Source organism: Chelonoidis abingdonii, chromosome 1 (genome assembly GCF_003597395.2).
Source record: "Chelonoidis abingdonii isolate Lonesome George chromosome 1, CheloAbing_2.0, whole genome shotgun sequence".
NCBI classification, from domain to species: domain Eukaryota; kingdom Metazoa; phylum Chordata; order Testudines; family Testudinidae; genus Chelonoidis; species Chelonoidis abingdonii.
Genome location: NC_133769.1, coordinates 330,809,327 through 330,822,882, shown reverse-complemented (window position 1 = coordinate 330,822,882; position 13,556 = coordinate 330,809,327). Strand labels below are relative to the sequence as shown.

Genomic DNA, 13,556 nt, shown 5'->3' with positions numbered 1-13,556 from the left:
GAATTTAGTGCTACTCCTCTCGTCGGGGAGGAGTACAGAAATCAATTTAAAGAGCCCTTTATATCGATATAAAGGGCGTTGCAGTGTGGACGGGTACAGCGTTAAATCGATTTAACGCTCTTTAAATCGATTTAAACGCGTAGTGTAGACCAGGCCTAAGAGTCCTATTCTGCTCTGTGACACCAATGCAAACCCATTAACTTCAATAAAGTTGCTTCAATGTAACATAGCAGAATTTGAGCCAGTCTTTATTATACTTTCCCATCTCTGTTTACTATTTTTTTACTTGAGATTATTATAATGTTAAAAGATTCTTTTATTTCATAAAGATAAAAACAAAATATTGCAATAGCTTTAACGTCTTGAACAAAATTTTATTTTCTAAAAGCAGCATGTTTAAGTTTTAACCATCTAAGGAGTAAATATCCAAAAGGTTAAAATTCCTATCTTTCCCAAAAAAGACTTAGTTTATTGTCACATCAGAACTTTGCGGACCTACAAATACTATAGGTCATATACAGTCTCTCATCCCATTAATTGGCAGAGTTTTAACAGCAAGCTCTATCGTGAGGAGACATCTTATTAAGACATCATTCTTTTATAAAATATATTGCAGAACGTTACAAATTGTTAGCAAAAATAACTAAAACCAAACCACACTTGACAAAATAAGTAATAATGCTGTTTCACAGCGTGTGTTTGTTTATTCACATATTCATAAAATTCAGGCATTTGCAAAACATTTCTCAGTCATTAATGCCAATTAATGAGGTTCTGTTGTATTTTGTTTTGTAGTTTATAGACTGGCACCACGGTGGTAGTCAACGTCTAAAAATTGTAGACAGCTTCACCTATTTAACGTGAGGTCTGAGAAATGATCAAACTGACATTCTGGACTTTTGCCTTGGTACAGAGTGTATTTGATTTCAGATATCGGTTGTTCATAAGCAGCAGGTAGATAATAAGAAAGCACTAACGCTCAAAAAGCTGCTTATTTTAGGGTTTTCATAGTGCCTGTCAGTGTAGTATCTGAGGATTCAACATATGTGGGGCTTATTAAAAGGAAGTTATTGGCAAAAATAAAAAGTTTCAAGGAAGTTGAACAATCAGTGTTATTATATATACTTTGGAATTAAGTATTCCTAGAATCTAAATACATTATAGATTTTTCTAGCATTACGTTTGGCCTTACAGGTGGTCTTGTTATGTGTGAATTTATTTGAGTGCTAGTTTAAGTCCAAAGGTATGTTGCTGGACTTATATTAATAGTAAACGACCCTACTACTGTAGTCCTTACTCAAGCAAAACCACCAGTGAAGTCAATCCACAGTTGTTACCTGATGTGGTTTGTCAGCTCGTTGGAAGAAGTCACAGTAGATGTACCCCAGCAAGCCCTCATTTTCATGGACAACTGCCTGGAAAAGAAATAAATATATAATTTCCAAAGTAAAAGTTCTGCTGAGCTGGGAAGGTGAGAAAGTATCACTCTCAGATATATTCAATAGAAAAGGTTTAGACTGTTTTTATTTTACAGCACATTATAATTTTACATAAAAAATAATATAGGAATAATTTATTCTACTGTAGTTGAAATATTGATGTAGAAACATTTCAAAGCTTGTCCTTCAAACTGCACAAATTTCTGCAGTTTATACAAACTGATTACTCTCACACACCACAATAAAAATAATCACCCCATCTTTTACCATCAGATGGCAAGTTAACTACTCCAGGGCTGCAGAACATAAATTAAGTACAGCAGGAGTCGATTTACCAAGGAGACAGATATGAGAGGGTAGCCAGAACTGGTAGATTTACCACTGAGGATTTGAGGAGCAGCAGTCCTCACTGGAGGCTGAGTTTGGAAGTGGAAGGGAGGGAGAGAGGATGCCCACTGGAGAATACTGGGAGGGAGTGGAAGGACAAAAGAACTGAGCAAAATGACAAATAGAGAGCAGTCCACATCTGCTACTTCTATCCTACAGAACAAGCCAGAAATAGGAAGGCTTGAGTCAAATAAGAAAAATAGGACATGCGCAATAGGAAAGAAGGGAAGAGTAAAGCCCTACACAGTAAGAATGCACGTTTGTAGCTGCATTAGTTAATAACCATGTACTTTATTTCAGGTTTAATTCAGAAAATACAATTCTCTCTCTGTTCCTCTCTACAGAGAGACCCAGCCATTCTGACTCTGGCATCTTTCACTTGAGGAGAGATTTTTCAAGACATTTAGGCGCCTACAGATGCAGACAGGCATTGTCCCAAGTAACTAGTCACTTACCATTGGCTTCAATTGGAGATAAATGCCCTATGCAATTTTGAAAATCCCAATAGGTGCCTATCTGCATCCTTTGGCACCTAAATACCTTTGAAAACCTGTTCCTAGTCTCTTAAGAGACCACATGAGCAGCTAATACGCTTTAGGACTGTTAGGAATTAGAATTCTCACCAGTTTGCGAACATCTTCACACCAGAGCTCTCCTTTCTCAGTTTGCTCTGCATAGAGAGAGATTCCTAGGAGCTGGTTGAACAAGAAGTTCAGACCTTCCATACATGCTCCAAGAGAGAAAAATGGACAGTACAAACTGGGCTCAATGTTATACCTAAGAAAACAAACAAAAAAAGAGAGTCAAAATATTTGTTGAGCTTTATAATCGGAGGTGTAAAATATGGTCTCGATTTACTTATTATAGGCACTTTATGGTGCTCATCTGCTATATCCCAGTATCTCACAACTACAAATGAATTAAACCTCACAACACCCTTGTTGAGAATAAAAAACCTAATTTTTCAAATAGGGAACGTGAGGCAGCGGTTAAGGCATAACATTTCAAAAGCATCCACTAGTTTAAGTCTTTAATTTTGAGTACCCAACTTGACACATGAAGGACATGATTTTCATAGGTGCTGAGCAGCCCTAGCTCAAACTTATTTGAACTAAAGAGCTTGTCTATCATGAACAAATGTTGCCAGAGGAGTAGCAAGATATTGTAGCACGCATTATAGAGATAACACAGAAAACACAAGAAAATGCCAAAACTGCAAAAAAGTTGTAAGAGTGGATGAAAGTGACTTAGAGACCTAAGCAACCTAGTGCTCAGAATCCCTGATAATCAGTCCCTACATGTTGCAAACTGGGCACCAAAAATTGACGTATCCAAAATTAGTGAACACTTTAGAAAGTTAGGGCTTAAGTGACCTGCCCAAGGTCACATCTGTGGCAAAACTGAGAACAGAATGCCTAGTGCCCGATTCTTGCGTGGCCCTTAACAACAAAAACATCCCTGCTTCCTGGATTTGCATACAAATTGTGAACAATCGATACACACTAACCAAGGGAGCAGCTGCCCTTACATCTGCCATTTCTTCCAGGGCTCCAGAGTACTGAATGATTGCACTTTTAGTGTGGCTTTCACTTTAGAAGATCATTGCTCCTTCCATCTTATATGTTTTTCCTCTTTCATGTCATTTTTTTTATTATTTCTCCCTGACCAATCAGTAGTCACTGAAGTCTAAATCTGCATCAGGCAGACTACAACAGCTGAACACCAAACATTTAGAACCCTGCTATTTTAAAGCCTCTGATCAAAAGGCTTAACTACAGCTAAGCTGTGAAAGAGTCAGTTACTCTTCATCCAAACTGCTCACGCCTCCTGCCTCCTCACCCCCAACATACACAAAAGACAGTGCCTTAGAACTAAACATACTTTGACACCGTCTTTTGGAGTCATGTTGCTTATAACTGCAGTTACAATTCACTACCCAACTTCAGTAGGCTGTGGTGCACAGCAGGACAGGATTAGCGCTCTAAGCCACTAAACCCGTTCTTTTAAGCATTTCAATGTGGGTTTGTTTTTTTTCCCTACCATCTTTTTATATTATCCCTATAATGCACTCCAGCAGTATTTTGCTACCACCATGGCAACATCTGTTGAAGCCAGTAGAGATGTTTAGTTTCAAGACTTCGCATAGTTGCACACTCCACCCTGGTTTTATTTCTGGCTTCTTGCATGTGTATCATTCTGATTTTAAACTATAACAGAACACAGAAAAAAAACCTAAGAACTCCGAAAGGGTATTGTACAGGTCATTACTTCCCCCAATACAGGCAGCACTATTTAAACTCACCCCACTTATGTAAGCAGCTGCACTCTGGGGTGTGACCCAGAAAAAAAAAAAAAAAAGAAAGAAAGAAAAAAAAAAGAGAGACACTTTCCTCCTTTATCACTGATAAGTCTCCAAAGAGCAAAACATATGCTTCCAGCCTAAAAGGCATAATTTTAGATTAAAGAAAATAAAAAGACAGAACATAAGTCTCCATGAGAGCTCTCTGTGTGTGCACATCTTCCGTAACAGCACACATAGCAACTGTGAGAACAAAATGGCTGCTGTCTCTGCATGCAGGTACACTTGATAGTAGTGTAAAGTACAGTACATAGACTGCATCTGTGCTAGTGTTTTTCAGCCCTGTAATTCCTAAAAGGTGCAGCTCCAGCAGTAGGAGCACTGTTGGAAACTGTAGTAGAAAAAACTCAGACTCGAGAGTTTTTACTGTGTTGTCTAACCCAGCTCAGAAAGTTAGAAGGACGGATACTGTCAGGGCCAGCTCTAGGTTTTTTGCCGCCCCAACCAAAAAAAATTTTGGTTGCTCCCCATCCCAGCTCTCGGCTCCCCCGCCGTCCCGCACCCTGCCGCCCCAGCCCTGGGCTCCCCCCCTACCCACACCCTCCTGCGCCCCAGCCCTGGGCTCCCCCCTCCCCCCGCCCGCAGTGCCCCACACACAAACCCTCTGCCGCCCCAGCCCTGGGCTCCCGCTTCCCCCCTACCAGTGCCCCACACACACACCTCCTGCCGCCCCAGCCCTGGGCTCTCCTCCCTACACCTGCACCTCCTTCCGCTGCCAGCCCTGGTCACTGGTAACTCGCTCCCAAGGCGGGTCATTCAGCAGCAATTTTAGATGTGCACAGAAACAGGATTGGTTCCCATATAGTTACAGAGCTGCAGTAAAGTGGAACAATTTTCAGCTTGTGTGATTGAAGATATCTGGATGCATATATAAGACTGTCCTCATAAAAAGAGAAAAGTTGAGGTGCCTTTATTATTCGTTTGTTTCACTCTTTCTTTCTATGGGGAATTTGCCAGTGCAATATCACTGTCTTCTTTTAAACAAACAAACAAACAAAAAAAAAAGGCATGGTTGTTGAAAATAGCAATTCAGTCCTAATAACCACCGGGAAGCATTTCTGCTCAGTTTTATCCTACTTTTTCTACAGCAAGTTACAGTGGATCAGTATATTTGATTTAGGAGAAAATGAAGTAACATCTGCTCAAATTGAGCTTGACCACTCCTGAATTTGAGATGTTCAAAATCTGGAAGGCAGGTGCGGGGGGGGGGGGGGGGGCCTGTGGGCTCTGTGGGGGAGCACAGACAGCATGTATGCAGCAGCATGTCTGGAGCTGCACGGAGCCAGACACGCTGGTCTGAGTGGCACGGTAAGGGGGCTTGGGGGTTGGAAGAAGGGTAGAGGGTTCCAGGGGGGGGCAGTCAAGGGACAGGGAGCAGGGGGGGTTGGATGGGGCTGAGGTCTGGGGGGGGGCAGTCAGGGGCAAGGGAGAAGGGGGGCTTAGAGGGGTCAGGGGTTCAGGTGGGCAGTCAGGGGACAGGCAGCGGTTGGATAGGCCTGGGAGTCCCAGGGGTTTGTCAGGGGACAGGTAGGGGGTGGCGTACTAGGGGGGAAGTTGGGGGGGTCCTCAGGAGGGGGCAGTTGGGGACAAGGAGAAAGGAGGCTTAGTTAGGGGCAGGGGTCCCAGGAGGGGGCAAGCAAGGGACAAAGAGCAGCGGCACTTAGATAAGGGTGGAGTGCTGGGGGGCCAGTTAGGGGCAGGGGTCCTGGGAGGGGGTGATCAGGGGACAGGGAGAGTGGGGGGGAGATGGATGGGTTGGGGTTTCTGTGGGGGACAGTCAGAGAGAGTGGATGGTGGCACTGGCAGGGTGGGGCTTCCCTCTCTGTGGAGTGCATCCTGTTTTTTTAATGTTAAAATATGGTATCACTACCTTTCACAATGCACCTCTCACTCACAGCACATGCTGCAGCATGAGGTCCCCCCTCCTTCCTTTCCAGTTGGTAGTGGCCAAGGGAATGCCGGGAAATGTAGTTCTTTCCCTGCTCCAGGGCTGGCTCTATAGGCAGGGAGCTAACCAAGGAACTACAGCTCCGAGAGCCCCCTGTTGGTTCTGCTGCCCCTGCAAATGGGCTGCCCCAAGCAGGTGCTTGCTTTGCTGGTGCCTAGAGGCGCCCCTGGATACTGTGCAAACTTCTCAAAAACCCTGCCAAAGCATGTTAGTCTTACTATACCACTCTCTCTGGAGTTGACTCCAGTACTGACATGAGCATAAACAGCAAATTGTGTTTTAATGGTTCTTCTAAAAAATATGTGGAAAGACTTAGTAATTACTGTGAAAGCTTACTGTCTTCATACACATGGTTTTGATATCTTATTTTGTCAGTCTACATAGCTATTAGCTCAAATTTTTAAGAGCTGAATTTCTCTTTTGTATTATACTCATGCCTGTAGCACATGATTTATCACCCTTCAAGAGAAAGTTGAAGACAACAATGTAAAGTAAGGATTTTTCAGGAAGTATACGATTCTTATAATTATGGATATTATAATAATGTATTCCAAAAGAAATTAAGAATGGAATAAGAGACAAAGCTGTTCTGTTTTGAACAAACAGACAAAGCTGGTCTGATAATATTTCAGTTCAATTGGTGCCCATTTTGAAAGAACAGCGTGAAGAATTTTCAAATAGGACAAATTTGGAGAGTCTGAATCTTAGATACAAACATTACGATTTTTTGTATTTGATTCATATGAAAGTACTGGAAGTACATGGAACACCCATAACAACACAGTGAGAGTTACATTATAAATATCTTTCTGAAGAATACCTTCTAAATATAAAAAATAAAGTCAATATTTGTGGTATGGGATTTCATATACATATGTAGAGATCAGAATCGCACCGTACTTTCTAAAGGGATGATGCAAGACCTGATGATAAGAACATGTGGATTTATTGCCAAGCACATTATTTCAACCAAAACCCAATGGAAATGTTATATTAGCATGAAGTTTTAAAATATGTTTGCTTGAAAAATGCACAAGCAAACCATAATATTTTACATTCATATAATACCTTTTACCAAAGAAGCTCAAAGTGCTGCCCAAAAATGGGTATAAATCTCTGTGTTCCAGAAGATGTAGGCAATTTTCCTCTCTCTATTTTTAGTGGTGGGGAGGGAAGAACTACTGGAGTGCATGGATTGTAGAGGAGGAGAGTATACACTGACCCATTGCCCCCACCTTAGGGGACCCTGAGGCAAAAGCTGCCTCCATGACTACCCCCATGCTGAGATGGAGGGTAGGGGAGGAGAGCAGCTGGAACCACACGGCTTGCCTTTACATACTCTGAGTTACACAAGCATCATCTGATTTGGTAAGCGAGCAGATAGTGTTGTAGTAAGGCAGACAGAATGGAAAGGAGACAGATTGGGTCAACAGAAGTCAATAAGCTGGCTGGGCCTGTGGACAATGTAGAGGAAGAGGGGTGCAAGTGGACTGTACTTTTTTTTTTTTAAAAAGGAGGTAGGCTAACAAGACATGTACCTTTCACATTTTGTTTATATCTTGTTTGTCTGTCTAATTAGATTGTAAGCTCCTGGGACAAGGATTATCTCTAACTATAGATCTTCAGCAATCATGCAGAACTAGACAGACACGCCAAAAGCCTACAGCGTCTTTACAACAGCTCCTCTCTTCACTCACTGTATTATGCGGAGCACAGGTACAGCCATTCACTGGGAAGGATACCGTCCAAGCCTAATTATAAATGCCTTTATAGGAAGATTCAGTTCTGACAATGCCTCAGATTTGTTATGTGATCTTGGCCTAGTCACACAACTTCTCCATTGTTAATATTTAATCAGAATCAGGTCTTCATCATGCTGTGGAAACACAAATGCCAAGTTGTGTCTATTTAAACACGAGCCTCAAGTAGGAGACATATATTGGGGAGATTGTGTCTAAGGCATGCACAGTTTCTCCTGATGTTACCATTTGCTTATCTGTCCCCCATATGCAATCTGCTAGACCTGTTAGATGGTTAAAATTCTCATCATGGTATGCTGGTCTCATTCTGAGGCATTGTCAGCAACTGAATCTGCCTATAAAGGCATTTATAAATAAGCTTGGAAGGATTGCATTTTTAAATCGGTAAATATTTATTTCATTGTACACAAAACCAACAAAAATAGTTCCAGGAAGGCAAAGAAAGATAAATGCCGCCTGAGAGTGTATTAGAATTGGTTTTGGTTTATTCTTTATTTAACATTTCACAGGAATTTTTCAGTGTTTATTACAAAAATTAAAAAACTGGAGTGCCAAAAACTAACTTAACAGTTTTCCAGGTAAATATCAGGGTTAATATTGGGGGATAGGAAGAAAAGGAACAGAGAAAAGTAAGAGTACTAAAAGTAAAAGCAGTTTAATGCTATGGTTTATTTCATGGATGGTCTAAGTTTATTTGGTCCTCGCTCAGCATGAGCTGAACTAGATGACCTCTCAAGGTCCCTTCCAGCCCTACATTTCTATGGTTTTAAGAACTGTATATTAACAGTATGTACACACACACGTTTCTTCCACTACACTGCCTTTACTTTAACAATCTTTCATTTACACTTATATTAATTATTAATGTAAACACATCTATCTAATGTAATGTATTGGATATCCTTAATGTAATCAGTATTTTCATGTACTTTAATGGTCCAAAATTTGAGTGAAAAAAATTCTTTAAAAAAAATGAACCACAGTTTTTGTAAAATCTGGGAATTTTCAGTTAAAAAAAAAAATCAGTAAAAACTGAAGGCTAAGGGCCTTAAGTATGAGGAGAGGCTGGGTTTCTCCATCTGTAAAGGGCCACTGCTAACTAGAAATTTAGTCAATTTTTTTAAAAATACTTAAAAAACAGTTTCAAATAGTAACTTTGCCTTCAAGTGCCTCTGATAATGTTTGTGGTGTTAAAATATAGGGAAAAATGTGATTGTAAGATGTTTGTCTCACTTGTTGTTGTGTAAAAACCCAACAAACTGAGGGCAAAACTACTTACCTACCTACCTGGGAGAAACCGTGAAAATGACTATGCACAAAGTGCTGTCAAATACACAAAGTAAATCAACAATGTTTTTTCATCTCCTTTAACCTTTCAGTTAGTTACCTTAGGTAAAAAAAATTCAGACACCAGTATGATTTTAAGGTAATGATGCCCCTTAAATTATCCTGTTGGGCCTGTAGGAATAGCAGCATGTACGTACATACAACAGGATACACTTCGGAAATCCTGTAATAGTGATGCAATAGAGTAAATAATGAACTTAGTTTCCTTGCTTTCATTATCCATCTTTTAGCAAATTCCCCAAACTCTGCCCCCCCCCCCCCGATGGTTTTCTAAAGTCAAGGAATTTGCATGTTGTATCAAAATCCATGTCAAAAAACCTGAACTATTTTAATAATGCACTTAATGGCAGAAGATGTGTGTAGAGATTTTCAACAAGAAGTCACAATACACTCTCAAAGAAAGCAGAAATATCAAATAGAACAGATTCTTTGATGTGAAATCCTGCTTTATATTAAAAGATGAACTATAGGAGAAATCTAGACATCTTAAAGTATGTGGCTCAGCACTATTTTTAAAATCTCATGCATTTAACTGATTAAAGAAAATGAACTGACACAATGGGGTGGGGTTATACTTCAAGAACAGTATACATCAAACAAAAAGGCAGTGTTGCTATAAAGAACAAGGATGGAGTGTTTCATTATAAATAATTATTTCTAAGCTTGTATGACTTCACTGAGTCTAAATAAAATGCAAGCTTCTAAAACGGCTTTCATTTAACCTGTTCATTTGGAAAGAAATTAAGACTGTTTTGTGCACCATGACTTTCATCTACTCCATTCAAAATGCTTTTGATAAACCTGGACATTAAAGAATGATATTTACTCAAATATCACTAAGGACTAAACCTATAAATTACAAATTAGCTACTTGGCAAGGCTTGTTACTGGCAGGTATTAACTGTAACATCTGAAAGAGCTGGACATTTTCTCATTTTTCACAAGGCTCTTTTTCCCCTTTATAATCAATAAAATACAGAAATATAATGTTACTAGCTTTAATATGACAAAAATCTAGGGCTGATTTTTGCTCCCCACAAACATTAAAAGAAAGTTGGAAACAACTTAAGTACAAGATAAAAGGGAGAGGAACCCATGGGGTTAACTAGAAGAGAGATGAAAATAAGGAAAAGCCCCTGCCAATGATCATTATCTGTCATTAAACTCTGACATTTAAACCTTTATCTGAAGGGAGAGAATTCATAGAATTGGTGATTTTGGGGAGGTTGGTTGGGTTTTTTTACACAGTGTGCTTCCCCACAAGTTGTCAACTATTTTATGTTCTCTTTCTTTTTTGCGTTAATTGTACCTTCAGAGTATTCTGTTAATTCAGATAACTGAGCCCTAAAACCAAACTAATTCACTTACAATGTAAGATTGTTCAGAACTGATGAAAGACAACTTTAAAAACATATCAGTATAAAGAGATCATTCTGATGTTTGCTGTGACTCTGCTTTTTGACCCATTTACCATGTAAGTTATCACTTGACTGCCAAAAGGCAAATTTACAGTTTTTGTAAATCTGGTTAATCTGGTTAACGTGGTATGTAGCATATACTATGCTTTGCTGATATTACCTTAATTCCTTTAGCTCTTATGAATATAAGGTATCAGACCAAGGAGATACTCAGCAGTAACTGAAACCAAATTACAGATAGCAAAATATTTATAAGTCAGGTCACATTATTGATATACGGTGGAGTTGCATCTTACGTGGGGGTTAGGTTCTAAAGACAGCACATAAGGTGAAAATCACGTACAGTCAAAATTACCCTTGAAAATCCTTTAAATCGCCCATAAAAGTACAGTATGCATGGTTTTGTGTACAGTAATATGTATAAATGTATAATGTATACAGTAATGTACAGTATACAATAAAGAGTATATATGCAAAATATAATTTTACAGTACTGTATTTTTAATTATATAAAAGAGAGAGAAAGAGAGAGACGGAAGAATGAAAGAATAAAAAAGGAAAACAGTAAATCTAACCACTCACCATTCATCCTGGATATTCTTGCTAGTCTAAGACGGTGATGGCACTATTGGGGGGTCGTCAGGGCTTGACGTCGATCCAGGAGACGATGGGTCAGGCTCATCTGCTGCTGGTTGTTTTTTCTTGAAAAACATGGTGATAGGCAACTGTTGCTTTTGTCTGTTGAGCTGCTCAAACATTTCTTGATGCGGTCTCAAATCATCCGTAATACGACGTGTGATTTTGAGGCTTCGTTTCATAGAGGGATTGTATTCAGACATTAAATCATTCAAGTGTTTCGCTGCTTGGAACACTTCAGCAAATTTATGAAGATTCCAACTTGCTAGCTCTTCCTGTTCATCATCATCATCTTCGTCTCCTGTAGATGATTTTATCAGTTCCTCTAACTCTTCATTAGTCAATGTTTCTCTAAGGCTCTCAATTAATTCTTCAATTTCTTCCTCAAGGATGTTGACGAAGCCATCACCACCTACTTGCCTGGCCACCTGAACAATGCGTTTCACTTCTTTGTCAATGTCGGGAAACCCTTAGAATCATTCATACATTCTTTCCATAGGTTTCGCCAACATGCATTGACTGTTTCAGGTTTGATTGCATCCATTGCCTGTTTAATATAAGTGATGCAATCAGCAATGTTGAAGGACTTACAACACTCCATCACATTAAGATTGAGATCAGTATCCACAGCGCTACATATCCGTGAGAATGTAAGCCTCGTGTACGTGGCCCTGAAACAGCGAATCAAGCCTTGGTCCAGAGTTTGGAGGATGGAGGTGTTATTGAGGGGGAGAAAGATGACTTCAGCATCGTTATATGCAAACCAGAGTGCCTCAGGATGGCCAGGAGCATTGTCTACGATCAGCAACACTTTAAAGTCAAGTCCTTTCTCTTCGAGGTACCGCTTGACCTACGGAATGAAATACTTGTGGAACCAATCCAGAAACAATACTGCCGTCACCCAAGCCTTTTTATTTGATTGCCAGAACACAGGCAGGAGATTTCTGTTTTTGCCTTTTAGGGCACGGGGATTTGCAGCCCTATAGAGCAAGCCCGGCTTTATTAAATGCCCAGCCACATTGTCACAAAACAACACAGTCACACAGTCTTTAGCCGCTTTGAAGCCAGGGGCTTGTCTCTCTGATTTTGAAAGGTAAGTGTGGTTGGGCATTTTTTTCCAGAAGAGCCCAGTCTCGTCAGCATTAAAAACTTGTTCCAGAAGATAGGCCTTTTCTTCTATGATTTTCTTTAATTGTTTGGGGTAGGCTTTTGCTGCCTCTTCCTCAGCAGATACAGCTTCACCAGTAGTCTGCATGTTTTTGAGGTTGAAGCGGTTCCTAAAACTGTTAAGCCAACCTTGGCTGGCTTTGAATTCCTTCTCATCAGAAGGCTGTCCCTCTTCGGCAGAAAGTTTGAACAGCGCGTAGAGCCTTAGAGTATTTTCTCGGAACGTGTTGCAATTGATAGGCACACAATTATGCTTCATGTCTTCCAGCCATAAGTGTAATGCCTTTTCAGTCTTCACTAAAGGCTTATCATGCACCTGGCTCATCACCTTAGCAGTTATTGGAGCCCTTGATGCCACAGCTTGACAAATTTCTCTCTCTCGAATTTTGATGGCACGGATCCTAGATTCGTTGCACCCATATTTACGCGCCACGTTGGAGACCAACATACCGTCTCTCAGTAAGTCCAATACACCCAGTTTTTCCTCCAGCATTGGAACAGATCACTATTTCTTTGGTTAAGCACCAGATGAAGTAGTTGGCTTGCGTTTAGGGGCCATGTTGTGTGAAAAATACGTATCTTTAAACACTAGAATCACACTCAGCAAGGCGAGATGCTCACACTATGAGAGGCACACAGGAACTAAGACCGACTGAGCGAACAGCAGATTCACATCTCCCATCTCATGCTCACGCCTGGGCATATGCTCATTGCGTACGTATAGTTGAATTTGCGTAAGTTAAATGCGCGTATGATGCGACTCCACTGTACATCAAAACATTTATACAACCAACAGCACATCATACAGTAAGCAACTGAATAACAAGCCTGAATATGTTTTCTTATCCCTTCACTTAGCTAGATAAAGTCACAATATGCATGTTTACTGGAAACTCCTGATCTTGCCTGGAAAATACACAGTACTTTTTTTTTTTTTTAATAGAGAAAATCCTGACAGTTAATTTAACATACCACGTCCACTAATCTAGACACTGACAAGTTGGGTGCTTTACTTCAATGCACAGAGGCAGATAATGAGATTTCAGTCATATCCTTGAACACGGTCTACTCAAGACAGGTGCTCAAATCTAGCAG

The 13,556-nt window shown here is 40.2% G+C and overlaps 1 protein-coding gene across 1 annotated transcript in view; it reads right to left on the bottom strand.

Moving 5' to 3' along the window:
• MIPEP (mitochondrial intermediate peptidase) overlaps window positions 1-13,556 on the bottom strand; it is a 121,061-nt gene that overhangs the window by 69,873 nt on the left and 37,632 nt on the right. Inside the window, exons 11-13 of the mRNA XM_075066017.1 lie at window positions 2,450-2,603; window positions 1,338-1,415; window positions 520-595 (exon numbers count right to left, since the gene is read on the bottom strand). Coding sequence (XP_074922118.1) covers window positions 520-595; window positions 1,338-1,415; window positions 2,450-2,603 — 308 coding nt within the window. The remainder of the gene's footprint in view (window positions 1-519; window positions 596-1,337; window positions 1,416-2,449; window positions 2,604-13,556) is intronic.